Source organism: Balaenoptera musculus, chromosome 6 (genome assembly GCF_009873245.2).
Source record: "Balaenoptera musculus isolate JJ_BM4_2016_0621 chromosome 6, mBalMus1.pri.v3, whole genome shotgun sequence".
Classification (NCBI taxonomy): domain Eukaryota; kingdom Metazoa; phylum Chordata; class Mammalia; order Artiodactyla; family Balaenopteridae; genus Balaenoptera; species Balaenoptera musculus.
The window spans coordinates 35,576,209-35,592,011 of NC_045790.1; the positions used below are offsets into that span (position 1 = coordinate 35,576,209).

Sequence of the window (15,803 nt, forward strand, 5' to 3'; positions counted from 1 at the left end):
GGCCTATAGTTTAGCTGTTGCTCTTAATTAAGAGGAGCTATTGCTTTCTAAAGGGCCCTTAGGCCTGAACTTCCCCACACTCTCTTTCAAATTAAAGTCAGTTCCTTTGGGGAATATTTTGGAACTCTTTCCTTATGGACTGCTTCTCCCCCCACCCCGTCACTCAGTCACTACTGTGGGTGCTGGGTGAGATAGCAGCCTCTAGTTTTCTTAGCTTTCTTCTCTCACTGTGAAACCTCTCTCCTACAAGTGAGCTGGGGTGAGGGTGACTGATGCCCCAGTACTCCTGCCTGCTGTGACTAGACTAGAGCCTCCAATCTATGGGTGGGCTGTGCGGAGGAAGGGAGTCCCCAGCCTGTCAGCTCTGCTTACCAGAAATTTAGCCTTTTCAACTTGGAGTTGGCGGGGTTGGGGGGAGGGGGGGTGAGAAAAGCTGGTGGTCCACTCCTCCTAGCAAGTAACCCTTGACTGGGAGCTGAGGGTAGATGAAGCCCCAATTTCTTGGGCACACCAATCCTGAGTGGAGCTTCTGTTGAGCTGAGCTGGGAAGGGGTGGGGAAGTAGAAAGTAGGTTGTGATTCAAATGACACACACTCTTGCTGTTCTTACTCAGTTTTAGTAGATTTTCTTCAATAAAAATTTCTTCATTTGATGTATGCCCACAGGACAATTTCCAGAGACTTTAAATGGTTGCTTTTTTATAGTTTTCCCCAGCTTTGCTTGTTTTGCTCCTCATGCCACCATCCTGAAAGCAGAACTCCACCTAGTCTTTTGTACTAAAGCTATGTGTCTAGGACAGAAATTTCCTACTGGGTGAGATACTAAGACCTAACAAGCTTTCTATAGATAAGCCAGGTCTGAATAAACATGAGAGCCACTGTTACCACTAGCCATAGGCTTTTCTTTGAGATTCTCAATCCAACTCACCTTAGTTCCTTAAAAGTGTTCCATGATTAAAACTCTGCTGAGGTATAGCAGTTACTCTTGAGTCCCTTGAGCTGGTCTTGTCCCACCCCCAGGTCTGTTCATACTGACAGTTACTGTCCTTCTCTTGCTCAAGTCCCTTTGTATTAACTATTCCACATTTCCTCTTTCTGTCAATGCCAACAAGCTATCTTAGCCTCTGCGTAGGATTTCTGGTCATTATATATGAAATTCTTACAAAACTGACGCATGTGCTTTCTGAAAAGGGAAGACCTTTACCACCCTTCTTGATTTGGAAGTCATCTGATCTCTATTTCACAGGGCTTATCTGAAGATACATTTTCACAGTGGACACAGAGAAGCAACAGACAACTGATTTTCCTGATGAGGTTGAAATGTATTAAAATATGAGAAGAGGGCATTTCTTCTCTACACATAATTTTAAAGTCAGATTGAGAAAAGGAATTAGGTAGGGTGCTCCTACTGGTACTTGGAAGAAATGTGAAATCTCTCTTTTTGGAAAAATGCAAACCAAACCTAAAGATTTTATCTTTATCACAGTTAGTTATAGGAACACATCTCTTATTCAGACTCACTTACCCAATTTCATTTTTCTAAACACACAGCCTTTGAACACTCACTCAGGAGAGAAGTTGCCAAGTCACTACAAAACTGTACACATCCATATCCCAAGGACTGCCTCAAAAAGTCTCTGCCAGAAGTTCAGACTATTACTTTATAGCTAATCCCAACAAACGTCTTCTGGTTTCTATATCCAAGTAATCAGAAGCCACAACTCAGAAGAAAGGGAGAGTCACTAAAGGCAGGCACATAGGCATACTGAAAGCATTCATAAGAAAATAAACAACCAAAAGCTTTAACAAATAAATAAAACAATTCAAACTGTACACTGCTATGGGGAAATCGCCTGAGAAACCTCAGCAAGCCCAGAGGGAATCAGTGTATTCAGCATAATACAATAACGGAGGTTCAGGGAAATGATGACTCTGGGTCAAATAAGGGGAAAGAAATTATCTTCAGTATCCTCTGTTTAAAGAAAGAAGGGAATGTGAATTTTAGAAAAATGTCCCTCCAAAATGATGCTCAGGAGGTGTTATCCTCAGCTATATGGGAAACCCAGCTGTAGAGAAAGACATTTCTTGAGTGGTTCAAATGAATGAAGTTTAAGTGTACTTAAAATTTCAGTTCTTAAACACCTCACCCAGTTATTTTAAGATGTTTCTATTATATGAAAATGCTTCTAAACACTTGTTGAACCCTAAATTAGTAAAACGATACCTGGCATTCATACTAGTGTAGGCTGCTAAGAGAAATCATAAACACCCCAATGCCCACTCCCCCACAAAATAGTATCTAACCACAACTGTCCTGAGTCGGCAATAAAATACCCGAATTAGAAAGAGAGATCGTTTGGGCAAATGTGAGTTTTCAGAAGTATAATCTGAGGAGGAAAGAAAAAGTACCCACACAAACTTGATCATAATATTTAGAAAAACCTCTGATATTGTAACTGGAATTATGTACTATTTTGTTTAAGTAGCCATTGCTGCCAAATATTTACATTCATATTTTTAAAGACAACTTTATGCCTACTAATTACCTAAGGAACCACAAGGCAGAGGCTTGCCGCACACTTTTCCACATGAAGGGACAGGATCCATGCATGTTTTCCGACCGCTACTTCCAAGTTCTAGCAATTGGCTGAGAGGGGTTTGCCCACAAGGGCAACAGCGCACCAGCTGGGGGAGACGTGGGCATGGCTGGCAGGGCTGAGGGTGGCACACCTGTGAACACGTGTGGTTCCCACATTTCAAGTCCCTGTTAAGAAAAACAACAGACTATTACATAATTGTTGCATAAAATACAGCTTTATTCTAACTGAGAAAAACATCAAACCTTACTTGCCACATATCTTTAAGCAGCCAAAGTCCCCAAATCCATCAGACTTTCCTATGTCTGTTCCACATAACACGTCTCGGGAGGTGCTGCCACAGTAGCATACTTGAGGACATAATTTCAGAAACAAAAGATTAGTAATCTGTACAGGTGCTTAAAATATTCTAAACAATCTATAAGAAAACACAAAATGCTATTCACTAGTGTTGATTAGACCTGATGCAGAAATAAATGTGGCTTATACAGCAGCTCTAAGCCCCACTTAAGAGCTTCACCACAGGAAAAGAATTAAAAAAGGCCTTAATTAGACTCTGTCCATATCTCATGGTGCCCCTGCAGCACACCTCAACATGAGCATTAAAGTGAAGCAATCCTTTAAAGTAAAAGACTACTCTCTGGTCCATAAGGCCATGGTTGAAAACCATGGATTGTGAGGCTTTCTGGGGTCCTGCGGAGATGTTGCAGGAGATGGAAGTTAAACTGGTGGTAGTTACGGAGGAGTTGATAACTGGATTCCATCCTCACTTCAACCAAGCAGCATAGATTTAATACTTCATATCCTGGGGTTCACATAAAATGCTTGCAAAAAGTCTCTGATGCTAAAAAGAAATTTAAAAATAGGCACAATATAAAATCCTTATTAATTTGTATTCTACTATTGTTAAATTTGAAGTAATCATGTTTGAGTACTGACAATGAGTAAAAAAAGTGTTTCAAATAACTTGAGACTTTTATTTACTGCATAGAGAACCCAGTCTAATATCTATAGATTTTTCTATGGGTTGAAGAAATAATGGGTTACTTTATTTCTTGAGATCAGCAATAAGTATGTGTTATGTTTAAGGAGTTAGTTTCTAAAGCAAACTAAAAAAAAAAAAAAGTTTCTGACTAGTATGTAACAAAGTCTGGTAAGGACTAATTTTCATCAACTTAGATAATTGGTGGAATCAACAAATTGGTAAACAAACCCTAGCAACTGAGAGCTTCTGCAAGCAGGCTTTTCTTTGCTAAGTTTCTGCTCAAATAGAACAGAGGCTTTTTTTCAGAGACATAAGAGAGCTGTGAACCAAAGAATCAAGGGTCAGAAAACTGTGACAATAACATTCTTTTCAAGTACACATGGAACATTCTCTAGGATTGACCACATACTAAGGCACAAAACAAACCTCAACAAATTTAAGAGTACAGAAACTATTTCAAGCATCTTCTCTGACCACAATGGCATGAAACTAGAAATCAACCAAGGGAAAACAAATGAGAAAAAAAATGACTACATGAAGACTAAACAACATGCTACTAAAAAACCAATGGGTCAACGAGGAAATCAAAAAGCAAACTAAAAAACAGCAAACTAAAAAATACCTCGAGGCAAAAAGTCTGCAAGTAACAAATGCTGGAGAGGGTGTGGAGAAAAGGGAGCTCTCTTATACTGTTGGTGGGAATGTAAATTGGTACAGCCACTATGGAAAACAGTATGGAGGTTCCTCAGAAACCTAAAAATAGAATTACCATATGATCCAGCAATCCCATTCCTGGGCAAATATCTGGACAAAACTATAATTCAAGAAGATACACGCCCCCCTATGTTCACAGTAGCACTATTCAAAATAGCTAAGACATGGAAACAAACTAAATGTCCATCCACAAATGAATGGATAAAGATGTGGCACATATATACAATGGAATACTACTCAGCCATAAAAAAGAACAAAATAATGTCATTTGCAGCAACGTGGATGCAGCTAGAGATTATCATACTAAGTGAAATCAGAAACAGAAAGACAAATACCATATGATATCACTTATATGTGGAATCTAAAATGTGACACAGGGCTTCTCTGGTGGCGCAGTGGTTAAGAATCCACCTGCCAATGCAGGAGAAACGGGTTCAAGCCCTTGTCCGGGAAGATCCCATATGCCACGGAGCAACTAAGCCTGTGTGCCACAACTACTGAGCCTGCACTCTAGAGCCTGCGAGCCACAACTACTGTAGCCCCCGTGCCTAGAGCCCGAGCGCCGCAACGAAGAGTAGCCCCCGCTCGCCGCAACTAGAGAAAGCCCGCACGTAGCAATGAAGACCCAACGCCGCCAAAAATAAAATAAAATAAAATTAAATTAAATTAAAATAAATAAAATATGACACAAATGAACTTATCTATAAAACAGAAACAGACTCACAGACATAGAGAACAGACTTGTGGTTGCCAAGAAAGGGGGGGTGGGGGAGGGATGGACTGGGAGTTTGGGGTTAGTAGATGCTAACTATTACATATAGAATGGATGGACAAAAGGTCCTACTATATAGCACAGGGAACTATATTCAATGTCCTGGGATAAACCATAATGGAAAATATGAAAAAGAATGTATATATTATGTAAAACTGAGTTACTTTGCTGTACAGCAGAAATTAACACAACATTGTAAATCAACTATACTTTAATTAAAAAAATTTAAGCATGTAGATCTCAAAAAAAAAAGAAAGAAAAGAAAAGAAAATTGTGACAATAAAAACAAAAGTAGAGCCCCTGATCAATCAGGAAATAATCTGAGTACAACACTAAAAACTCTACTATGCTTAGGCACAAGAGACAGAAATATGAGCTGATGACAGAAGAGTTGGGTGGAGTCACTGCTGGTTAAAGAGTATTAAGGAACAAAAGACAGTCTGCAGAAAGGTCTCTGTTGCCAGCCTGAACCTGTTCAGCATTTTTACCAACACGTGAATGAAGACCCGGAAGGAATGCTTATTAAATCTCCAGAAAAGGCTGAAAGTGATCTTCGGAGAATTACAATTCAAGAAGATAAATAAACTACACTGATGGCCAAAATGCTTTGCTAGATATTTAATATGGATAAACAAAAAGTCTTCAACTGGGTCTGAAAAATCAGCTACGTACACAAAAACAGAAAGGAAGAGACTGGGATCCATACAAATCTGACAAAAAAGTGTGATTCAGCCCAATATGTATCAAGAGCTAAAAATGGTCCAAATCAAAGGGACTCTCCCACACTACAATCTACACTGCTAAAACCAAACTGCCAATATATACTTAACTCCTGCCTTATCTCAAAATGGATTTGAGGCAGCATATAAGGATACATGAGATATATCTAGAGAACGTGAATTAAAAGATGTGAAAAGAAAAAGAAAAACAATGGTAAGGATAGAGAATGAATCACAGCTAAAAAGTACACACTATAAAGACGAACATTAGGTCAGTTATACCAGCTTCCTAAGATATAGTCTTTGAGGAAAAACAACTTCTTGGAACTAAGACCAGACAAGACTTTCTTCCAAGAGGATCCATAAACAGAATACTGAATAGTATATGGCACAATTCCCTACATAAAATCCTTATAGTGCACAGCACAAAACATTTCATAGGGTTATTTCTTATTGTAAGTGCAAGCACAGATCAATAGCATCACACCAAAGTAAAATCTAATAAAATAAAACTATATAACCAATACACAGCAGCTCAGGATCCCTGAAGACTAGAGGCAGTCATAAAAACAGAGGAACTACACAATATGTGGTCCTTTGAGACTCACTTCTTTCACTTAGTATAATGTTTTGGAGGTTCATTCACTTCATAGCATGTATCAATCCTTCATTCCTTTTCATGGCTGTATAATATTCCTTTTTATGGCCATATCACATTTATTCCATTCATCATTTGATAGAAATCTGTATTGCTCACACATTTTGACTATTACGAAAAATGCTGCTATGAACATATATTCACAAGTTCTGTATGGACATATATTTTCATTTTTCTTGGGTATATGCCAAGGAGTTGAATTGCTGGGTCACATGGTAATTCTATGTTTAACCTTTAAAGGAACTACTGGACAGTTTTCTTTTTCTTTTTTGGCCACACCACACGGCTTGTGGGATCTCAATTCTCCGACCAGGGATTTAACCTGAGCCATGGCAGTGAAAGCCCAGAATCCTAACCATGAGGCCACCAGGGAACTCCCCTGGACTGTTTTCTAAAGTGGTTATACTATTCTGCCCTTATTGTGGTTTTAATTTACATTTTCCTAGTGTTTAAAGGTGTTAAGCACCTTTCATGTGTTTATTGACCATTAACATATTTTCTTTTGTGAAGTAGCTGTTCAAAGTCTTTTGCTCACTGTGTGAGTTGTTTGTCTTTTTTTGGTTGATTTGTAGGAGTACTTTATCTTTTTCTTTTTTCTTTGGTAGGAGTACTTTAAATATTCTGAATACAATCTGTGATTTATCAATTCATTTTCTTAATGTGATAAAGTTCAATTTATCAATTATTTTCTTTTATGGTTAGTATTTTTGTTGCTCTATGAAGTCTCCGCCTGATCCCAAAGTCATGAAAATATTCTCTTATAGTTTCGTCTGGAAACTATGTTTCTGGGTTTTACATTTAAGCCCATGACCCATATAGTATTAATTTTTGTGTAAAGAGTGAGACAGGGGTTGAGGGTCACTTTTTTTTCCCATATATACATCCAGCTGTTCTAGGACCATTTGTAAAAAGACTCCTTTTTCTACCGAATTAACTTAATATCTTGGTTGAAAATCAACTGACTGTATATATTGAGGTCTATTTCTGGACTCTATTGTCTTCCATTGATCTACTAGTCTACCTTTACACCAATAACCACAATGTCACAATTACTGTAACTTTGTAAGTCTTAAAATCAGGTCTTTCAACTGTTCCTTTTCAAGATTACTTTGGCCTTTCTGGGTCTTTTTCAAGTAATTACTGCAAAAAAATTTCACAAGCAGTTACTTTTAAACAGCATTAAAAAAATCTACCGTCCAAATTCTATAGGACAATGACCTATACTGGTATTATGCAACCAAAATAATGAAAACCATCTAGGGAGTTCCCTGGAGGTCCAGTGGTTAAAGACTCTGTGCTTCCACTGCAGGGGGCGTGGATTCGATCCCTGGTAGGGGAACTAAGATCCCACATGATGCAAGGTGTGGCAGAAAAACCGCCCAAAAACAAAAAACCGTCTAATCATTCATGTATCTCCAGTTCTCTCTACCCAAGGTACCAAACCTAATAGAATCTTTGTGACTACAGGCTTGAGACAAATCCAAGTCATCAAGACAACCATAAATAAGGTTCCAGAAAAGTACCCAAGTACTGCTGGCTGGTGTGCTCACCACTTACCTTGGTTTAATATGATCCGACAAGGCTGGCATGGACCCCCATGGCACAGCTCAGCACAGTGGTGCCGACCACAATTCAAAACATTCTCACAAGGGTTAGAACAGTGGACTGAGATGGCCTGACCACAGCGAACTGTGTGCCTGTAAAAATAGATGTAAAGACAGCATTAGTCTAATGTTGGATATTGAGGTTCTATTTGACAGCTAAACTAACCTTCCCCCAAAACCTACTAAACCTTTTCTCTTTGCCCAGTTTCCCCTACTTTTTCTCTTTCCCTCTTCCAATCATTTCCTCAATTCCTCTTCCCTTCTCCACTCTTTCTTCTTTTTCCTCCTTTGCTTTCCTTATTTCCTATTCTGCCTTTTTTCTCTCCCCTATTTTCTGGCCAGTGAGGAACTGAGGGCCTAAGTATTTGTTACAATGTGATTTCTTCTCTGAGTTGAAACAGCACGCAGGAGGGGAAAGAGCCTGGAGCTCCCATAGTATCTTACAGAGGTGGGTAGGGAGGTTGGGAGGTGTAGTTGTAATGAACATTCTTGGAATGAAAGCACAATGGCATTCTCCTGGGACCTGGCACTCTGGCATTTTAGGCAGTTATGATACTTAAGAACATGCTGTATGTGACTTCGATTCAGGATGGGGAGATCATTCTGGCTTTGTTCTAATAAACATCCCGATTTTGCCGACTTGTCCGCTAGAGAAGGATATGAGGCCGCTGCTCTTAGACAATCATCTTCAGGTTTCTTTCCAGGGTAATGGTTTAGACCTTGGAGTCTACTCTCCCACAAGAAGTTTTATTCTATCCCCCTACTCCCACTTCAACTACATATTTTGTTTTAAGAAGTCACTGTTACATACACAGATGATCAGTTTCCAGTGCTCAGCGTCACAGCTAACATCAACCCCTTGAGGAAGACACTATTATTTCTACCATACGATAAGAAAAATGAGGCTCACCAAGAAGAAGCAACTTGCCCAGGTCAACAACTAGTTAGTGGCAGAGCCCAAATCTGACCTGGGCTTTCTGACCCATAGCCCCTTGCATGTGACTCTCTGTAAGGCCACACTGCTACCCTTGTAAGTTCAGTAAACATTTAAAAAATGCTTATCACTGAAAATCTGCACTATCCCATCTCGTCTTGTAGTTCAGAAATCATTTTGCGGTCTTAACTGGGCCTCCGCAGCTATCAGTGATCCTTGCACTGATAAAGCAGGAGAACTTGCATTGTAAAGAAAAGAGAGCGGGCTCTGGGGCTACTTATTCTTTCATTCAACAATATTCACTGAAAACCTAGACACCAGATACTATGCTAGGCACAGATAAGTGGCCCTTGCCTCCTGGACCTTAGCAGGCCTGGGTTCAATTCCTGGTTCTTTCACCCACTAGAGAGGTTAAGAAAAAAGTCCCTGTCACCTTGGCATTGCATCTGAAATGGGTAATCTCACTATTTTATAACTTCTTAATCACCTATAAGATTGCAGGATTAAGGCAGCACAGGAAATTACTATTTACGGAAAAGTACTATTTACACCTACCACTTATTAATGGTAGTAAATAAATACTATTTGCACCTACCTACTAATCTTTTATTTTAGAAATTCATACATAAACCATTAATGTGGAAACTGAAGTCTTCTTCGGAGTACAATTCTAACTTTACCTGGTCCGTCCACATTCACATGGTTTAGTCATAAATGCAGGGCAGGGTGGGCAAGGTCCAGGATGGCAGAGGCTGAAAAAGAAAGGCTGTAATGAATAAATCATACCCATGTATCCAAACTTAAACAAAGCTGCCCCAGCTGGGCCCTACTATGAATATGGCAACAAATAAACTTCCTACAAAATGTTTTAGTGTTTGTCTAAAGTTGATTAAACTATTTAAACAAAGATACCAACAAAGTTTTTATATAGAAAGAATCGATAGCAGTATCATCTTAGAATATTTAACGAGAAAAGTAAAGCCCAAGTCAAATTACTGGTTTTATTTGGGTCTGATAGTCAAAGATAACATTTCTAAATATGGTCTTGGCCCACTTAGTACAGTGAGTAGGGATAAAAAGAGTCTGCCACTCAGGATGGCCAATGGGGTCCTTTAGAGGATCAGAACCTGAACAAAGTAACAGAGCTTAAATCTGCTAGATCCATGAGAAGTACAGACATTTTCTCATCAGCTGGTAAAGTGATAACCAGGTGATAGGCTAACAATGGGAACATTGAAAAGAAGGTTGCTTGGGGTGAGGGGAGGCATGTTGGTAAGTAACAAAGGGGAAAGGGACGCATGGAAAAAAACCGTGCCTAATTTTTGCTATAGGTCAGAATTAGGCCTCTGAATAGTATGCTTTTTATAGGAGCTATGCTATAAAGAGACCAAAGAAAAAATGAACAAAATGGAAATAAATTCCAATTCAAATAAATACTGCCCTCTTCAAAGTAGACACCCCTGGTAAATTACACACCTGTACAGAAATATCACTACTTAAAATATTTTGGGAACTTTGGGGAGGGGCAGGGGGGACACCTATGTGATGGCAAATCACAATCCTTTGGGAATTAAAAGCCAATCAGAGGGGACTTCCCTGGTGGCGCAGCAGTTAAGAACCCGCCTGCAAATGCAGGGGACACGGGTTTGAGCCCTGGTCCAGGAAGATCTCACATGCCGTGGAGCAACTAAGCCCGTGCGCCACAACTACTGAGCCTGCACTCTAGAGCTGGCGAGCCGCAACTACTGAGCCCATGTGCCACAACTACTGAAGCCTGCACGCCTAGAGCCTGTGCTCTGCAACAAAGACAAGCCACAGCAATGAGAAGCCCGCGCACCGCAATGAAGAATAGCAACCGCTCTCCGCAACTAGAGAAAGCCCGCACGCAGCAATGAAGACCCAACGCAGCCAAAACTAATAAAATAAAATAAATTTTAAAAAATAGCCAATCAGAGCCAAGTGTAATTAATCAAGTGGGTAACAGAATTTGCTATAAAAATCAGGTGTGCCTATAAAGTGGTCTGGTTGGATTTTTTATGTGACTACTAAATCAGTTATAATAATTCTTAAATGAGCTTTAACACTGAAAACAATCCAGGAACATGTGCCCAGTCTCCTAAGATGATCCATTTTTTTTTTTTTTTTTTTAAGATGATCCATTTTGACAGACAGAACCCACAGGAGACATAAGATTAAGCATGCTTCTTTAAGGATGAGTATCATTATTCAACAGTTACATTTCACATGATATACCTCAACCCTTTCAGGTGAAATAATTTTCATGGCTAGACATTTAAATAACTTTATTTTTTTAAATAAATTTATTTATTTTATTTATTTATTTTTGGTTGCATTGGGTCTTCGTTGCTGCATGTGGGCTTTCTCTAGTTGCCATGAGCGGGGGCTACTCTTCACTGTGGTGCGTGGGCTTCTCATTGAGGTGGCTTCTCTTGTAGAGCACAGGCTCTAAGTGCACAGGCTTCAGTAGTTGTGGCACACAGGCTCAGTAGTTGTGGCTCACAGGCTCTAGAAGGCAGGCTCAGTAGTTGTGGCACATGGGCTTAGCTGCTCCACGGCATGTGGGATCTTCCCAGACCAGGGCTCGAACCCATGTCCCCTGCATTGGCAGGCAGATTCTTAACCACTGTGCCACCAGGGAAGCCCTTAAATAACTTTAGACTGATAGACAAACTGCTGGTCAAGTGTGGATGATTCCAGGTTATTTCAAATATCCCTGAGGCCTGGACTTAATCCCAGGTTCTCATAACCTTCAAAGCAGTGGTTCAGAACACTGCCTACATATTAGAATCACCTGGAAGAAAACTACAATGCTTAGACCCACCCCAGGAGATTCTGATTCAATTGCTCTGAGGCAGAGACTGGGCACTGGTGTTTTAAAGTGTTCCTTAAATGACTGACCACCTGATCTGTATCACAGTGGTGTTCTCTGACAGTCATGACAGGGCCCCATTTCTGCTGAAGGCTTTCTAAAGATAATTCATGTGGAGGATTAATGTCTTGTTACTGAATTTACTAAAATGGCAACTAAGGGAAGGAATAGATGAGTCCCTGAGTTCTGACCTATGGAAGCAGTCAAAGGAAGAGGAAGGGCTGATTGTCCAGCAGATGGCAGACCATGCTGTTTAGCTCAGTCTGAATAGCTCTCCCCACAACGATATTCCCCAGCACCATCCCTACATCTTGATCACAAGACCTCTGATCCAACCCCTGCTCCATACAATAGAAGCGAGGTACCAGTGGAAGCAAGTATAACACTCTGATGTCTGTTTTCTCTTAGATTTGGGCAATAAAAGCAAGTGTTACCATTTCTTGACCACTTACCATGTGCCAGGCTCTGTACCAAGTCTCTTTAGTGTGTTAATTAATTTAATATTCATAGAACTCTGAAACTATTTTTGATCTATCATTATTATCTTACAGGTCCAGAAACTGAGGCTCAGAGAAGTAATTTGTCCAACATCACATAACTGTTAAGAGACAAACCCAGGAATTAAACCTTTGTCTGAAGCCAAAGCCCATAGAAATTTATTTGTAACTGATCAACTGTTTATTATTGTGCATTTCTCTCCTCATCTGTAAAATGGAGATGATAAATATCTATACATCACTGGGCTGTTGTAAGGATTCAACGAGTCAGCTTTTGCAGAGTACCTGGCACAAAGCAAGTGCTCAGTAAATGATACCACACTGTCCCTCACCCAGTCCTGTTACGTGGTAACCAGATATGTGTACTGAGAGCCGCAAGCAAAGCGTGTTCACCAGGAATCCCCAGGAGTCTAGTGTTCCAACTTACAGGTTACAGGAATGTGGGCAGTCCTGGCCAGGCTGTTTCTTTCTACACACCTCACCACAACTATGTGGAATTTCATTTCTGCTCCATTCAGGATTCTTTACCTTGCCTAAAACATATCAAATAGGAGAGTCAATGGTATAAACTTCAACTGCATCGTAGACTTTGATGAAATAATACAATATAGCCAGACAGCATGAAACATCAGGATGGTGTTCATTAGTTCAATAAACACATTGTCCTAAAATAAGAAGGTGAACGTAATGCTACTCATCAAAAGCTTCACTGAGTATGATAAATTCTGGATTACCTGGAAAAGACAAATAGTCATTTTTACTGATGAAAATGCCACTTAGATTAATGGACATTTAATCTAAGATTTAAACAAAACCTACAAGATAAGCTTTCTGTAAATGGGTCTTTGAATTGATATGGGAATATCTACTGTAAGGATCAGAAAGAGGGAATAAGGGAAGACAGCAATGCGGGGAGGGGAGAGGCAGTAAGAAATGGAAAGGACATAAGTCCCCCAGTAAGGGAGGAACTCACCTATTCTAAAATTAAAATATAGGCATAAAAGGGTTATAATTTTTAACATCTTTATTGGAGTATAACTGCTTTACAATGGTGTGTTAGTTTCTGCTTTATAACAAAGTGAATCAGTTATACATATACATATGTTCCCATATCTCTCCCCTCTTGCATCTCCCTCCCTCCCACCCTCCCTATCCCACCCCTCTAGGTGGTCACAAAGCACCAAGCTGATCTCCCTGTGCTATGCGGCTGCTTCCCACTAGCTATCTATTTTACGTTTGGTAGTGTTTATATGTCCATGCCACTCTCTCACTTTGTCACAGCTTACCCTTCCCCCTCCCCATATCCTCAAGTCCATTCTCTAGTAGGTCTGTGTCTTTATTCCTGCCTTACCACTAGGTTCTTCATGACTTTTTTTTTTTCCTTAGATTCCACATATGTGTTAATATACTGTATTTGTTTTTCTCTTTCTGACTTACTTCACTCTATATGACAGACTCTAACTCCATCCACCTCACTACAATTAACTCAATTTCGTTTCTTTTTCTGGCTGAGTAATATTCCATTGTATCTATGTGCTACATCTTCTTTATCCATTCATCCGATGATGGACACTTAGGTTGCTTCCATGTCCTGGCTATTGTAAATAAAGCTGCAATGAACATTTTGGTACATGACGCTTTTTTTTTTTTATGACGCTTTTTGAATTATGGTTTTCTCAGGGTATATGCCCAGTAGTGGGATTGCTGGGTCATATGGTAGTTCTATTTTTAGTTTTTTAAGGAACCTCCATACTGTTCTCCATAGTGGCTGTATCAATTTACATTCCCACCAACAGTGCAAGAGGATTCCCTTTTCTCCACACCCTCTCCAGCATTTATTGTTTGTAGGTTTTTTGATGATGGCCATTCTGACCTGTGTGAGATGATATCTCATTGTAGTTTTGATTTGCATTTCTCTAATGATTAATGATGTTGAGCATTCTTTCATGTGTTTGTTGGCAATCTGTATAACTTCTTTGGAGAAATGTCTATTTAGGTCTTCTGCTCATTTTTGGATTGGGTTGTTTGTTTTTTTGATATTGAGCTGCTTGTAAATTTTAGAGATTAATCCTTTGTCAGTTGCTTCATTTGCAAATATTTTCTCCCATTCTGAGGGTTGTCTTTTCGTCTTGTTTGTTTTCCTTTGCTGTGCAAAAGCTTTTAAGTTTCATTAGGTCCCATTTGTTTATTTTTGTTTTTATTTCCATTTCTCTAGGAGGTGGGTTAAAAAGGATCTTGCTGTGATTTATGTTATAGAGTGTTCTGCCTATGTTTTCCTCTAAGAGTTTGATAGTGTCTGGCCTTACATCTAGGTCTTTAATCCACTTTGAGTTTATTTTTGTGTATGGTGTTAGGGAGTGTTCTAATTTCATACTTTTACATGTACCTGTCCAGTTTTCCCAGCAGCACTTATCGAAGAGGCTGTCTTTTCTCCACTGTATATTCTTGCCTCCTTTATCAAAGATAAGGTGACCATATGTGCGTGGGTTTATCTCTGGGCTTTCTATCCTGTTCCACTGATCTATATTTCTGTTTTTGTGCCAGTACCATAGTCCTGATTACTGTAGCTTTGTAGTATAGTCTGAAGTCAGGGAGCCTGATTCCTCCAGCTCCATTTTTCTTTCTCAAGATTGCTTTGGCTATTCGGGGTCTTTTGTGTTTCCATACAAATTGTGACATTTTTTGTTCTAGTTCTGTGAAAAATGCCAGTGGTAGTTTGATAGGGATTGCATTGAATCTGTAGATTGCTTTCAGTAGTAGAGTCATTTTCACAATGTTGATTCTTCCAATCCAAAAACATGGTATATCTCTCCATCTATTTGTATCATCTTTAATGTCTTTCATCAGTGTCTTATAATTTTCTGCATACAGGTCTTTTGTCTCCTTAGGTATGTTTATTCCTAGATATTTTATTCTTTTTGTTGCAATGGTAAATGGGAGTGTTTTCTTAATTTCACTTTCAGATTTTTCATCATTAGTGTATAGGAATGCAAGAGATTTCTGAGCATTAATTTTGTATCCTGCTACTTTACCAAATTCATTGATTAGCTCTAGCAGTTTTCTGGTAGCATCTTTAGGATTCTCTATGTATAGTATCATGTCATCTGCAAACAGTGACAGCTTTACTTCTTCTTTTCTGATTTGGATTCCTTTTATTTCTTTTTCTTCTCTGATTGCTGTAGGTAAAACTTCCAAAACTATGTTGAATAATAGTGGTGAGAGTGGGCAACCTTGTCTTTTTCCTGATCTTAGTGGAAATGGTTTCAGTTTTTCACCACTAAGGATGATGCTAGCTGTGGGTTTGCCATATATGGCCTTTATTATGTTGAGGAAAGTTCCCTCTAGGGTTATAATTTTATAATCAACGTCACTCCACAAATTTTAGTAAGCCTATTCCATGAACTTAGTGCAGGGGCAGGATGAGTAAAACTGAG

The 15,803-nt window shown here is 39.4% G+C and overlaps 1 protein-coding gene across 1 annotated transcript in view; it reads right to left on the reverse strand.

The window, feature by feature from the left end:
* The window catches only part of NFX1 (nuclear transcription factor, X-box binding 1), a 78,093-nt gene that overhangs the window by 37,533 nt on the left and 24,757 nt on the right, over window positions 1–15,803 (reverse strand). The window contains exons 5-9 of the mRNA XM_036854136.1: window positions 12,797–12,902; window positions 9,663–9,734; window positions 8,002–8,141; window positions 2,847–2,946; window positions 2,546–2,763 (exon numbers count right to left, since the gene is read on the reverse strand). Of these exons, the coding sequence (XP_036710031.1) occupies window positions 2,546–2,763; window positions 2,847–2,946; window positions 8,002–8,141; window positions 9,663–9,734; window positions 12,797–12,902 (636 nt within the window). The remainder of the gene's footprint in view (window positions 1–2,545; window positions 2,764–2,846; window positions 2,947–8,001; window positions 8,142–9,662; window positions 9,735–12,796; window positions 12,903–15,803) is intronic.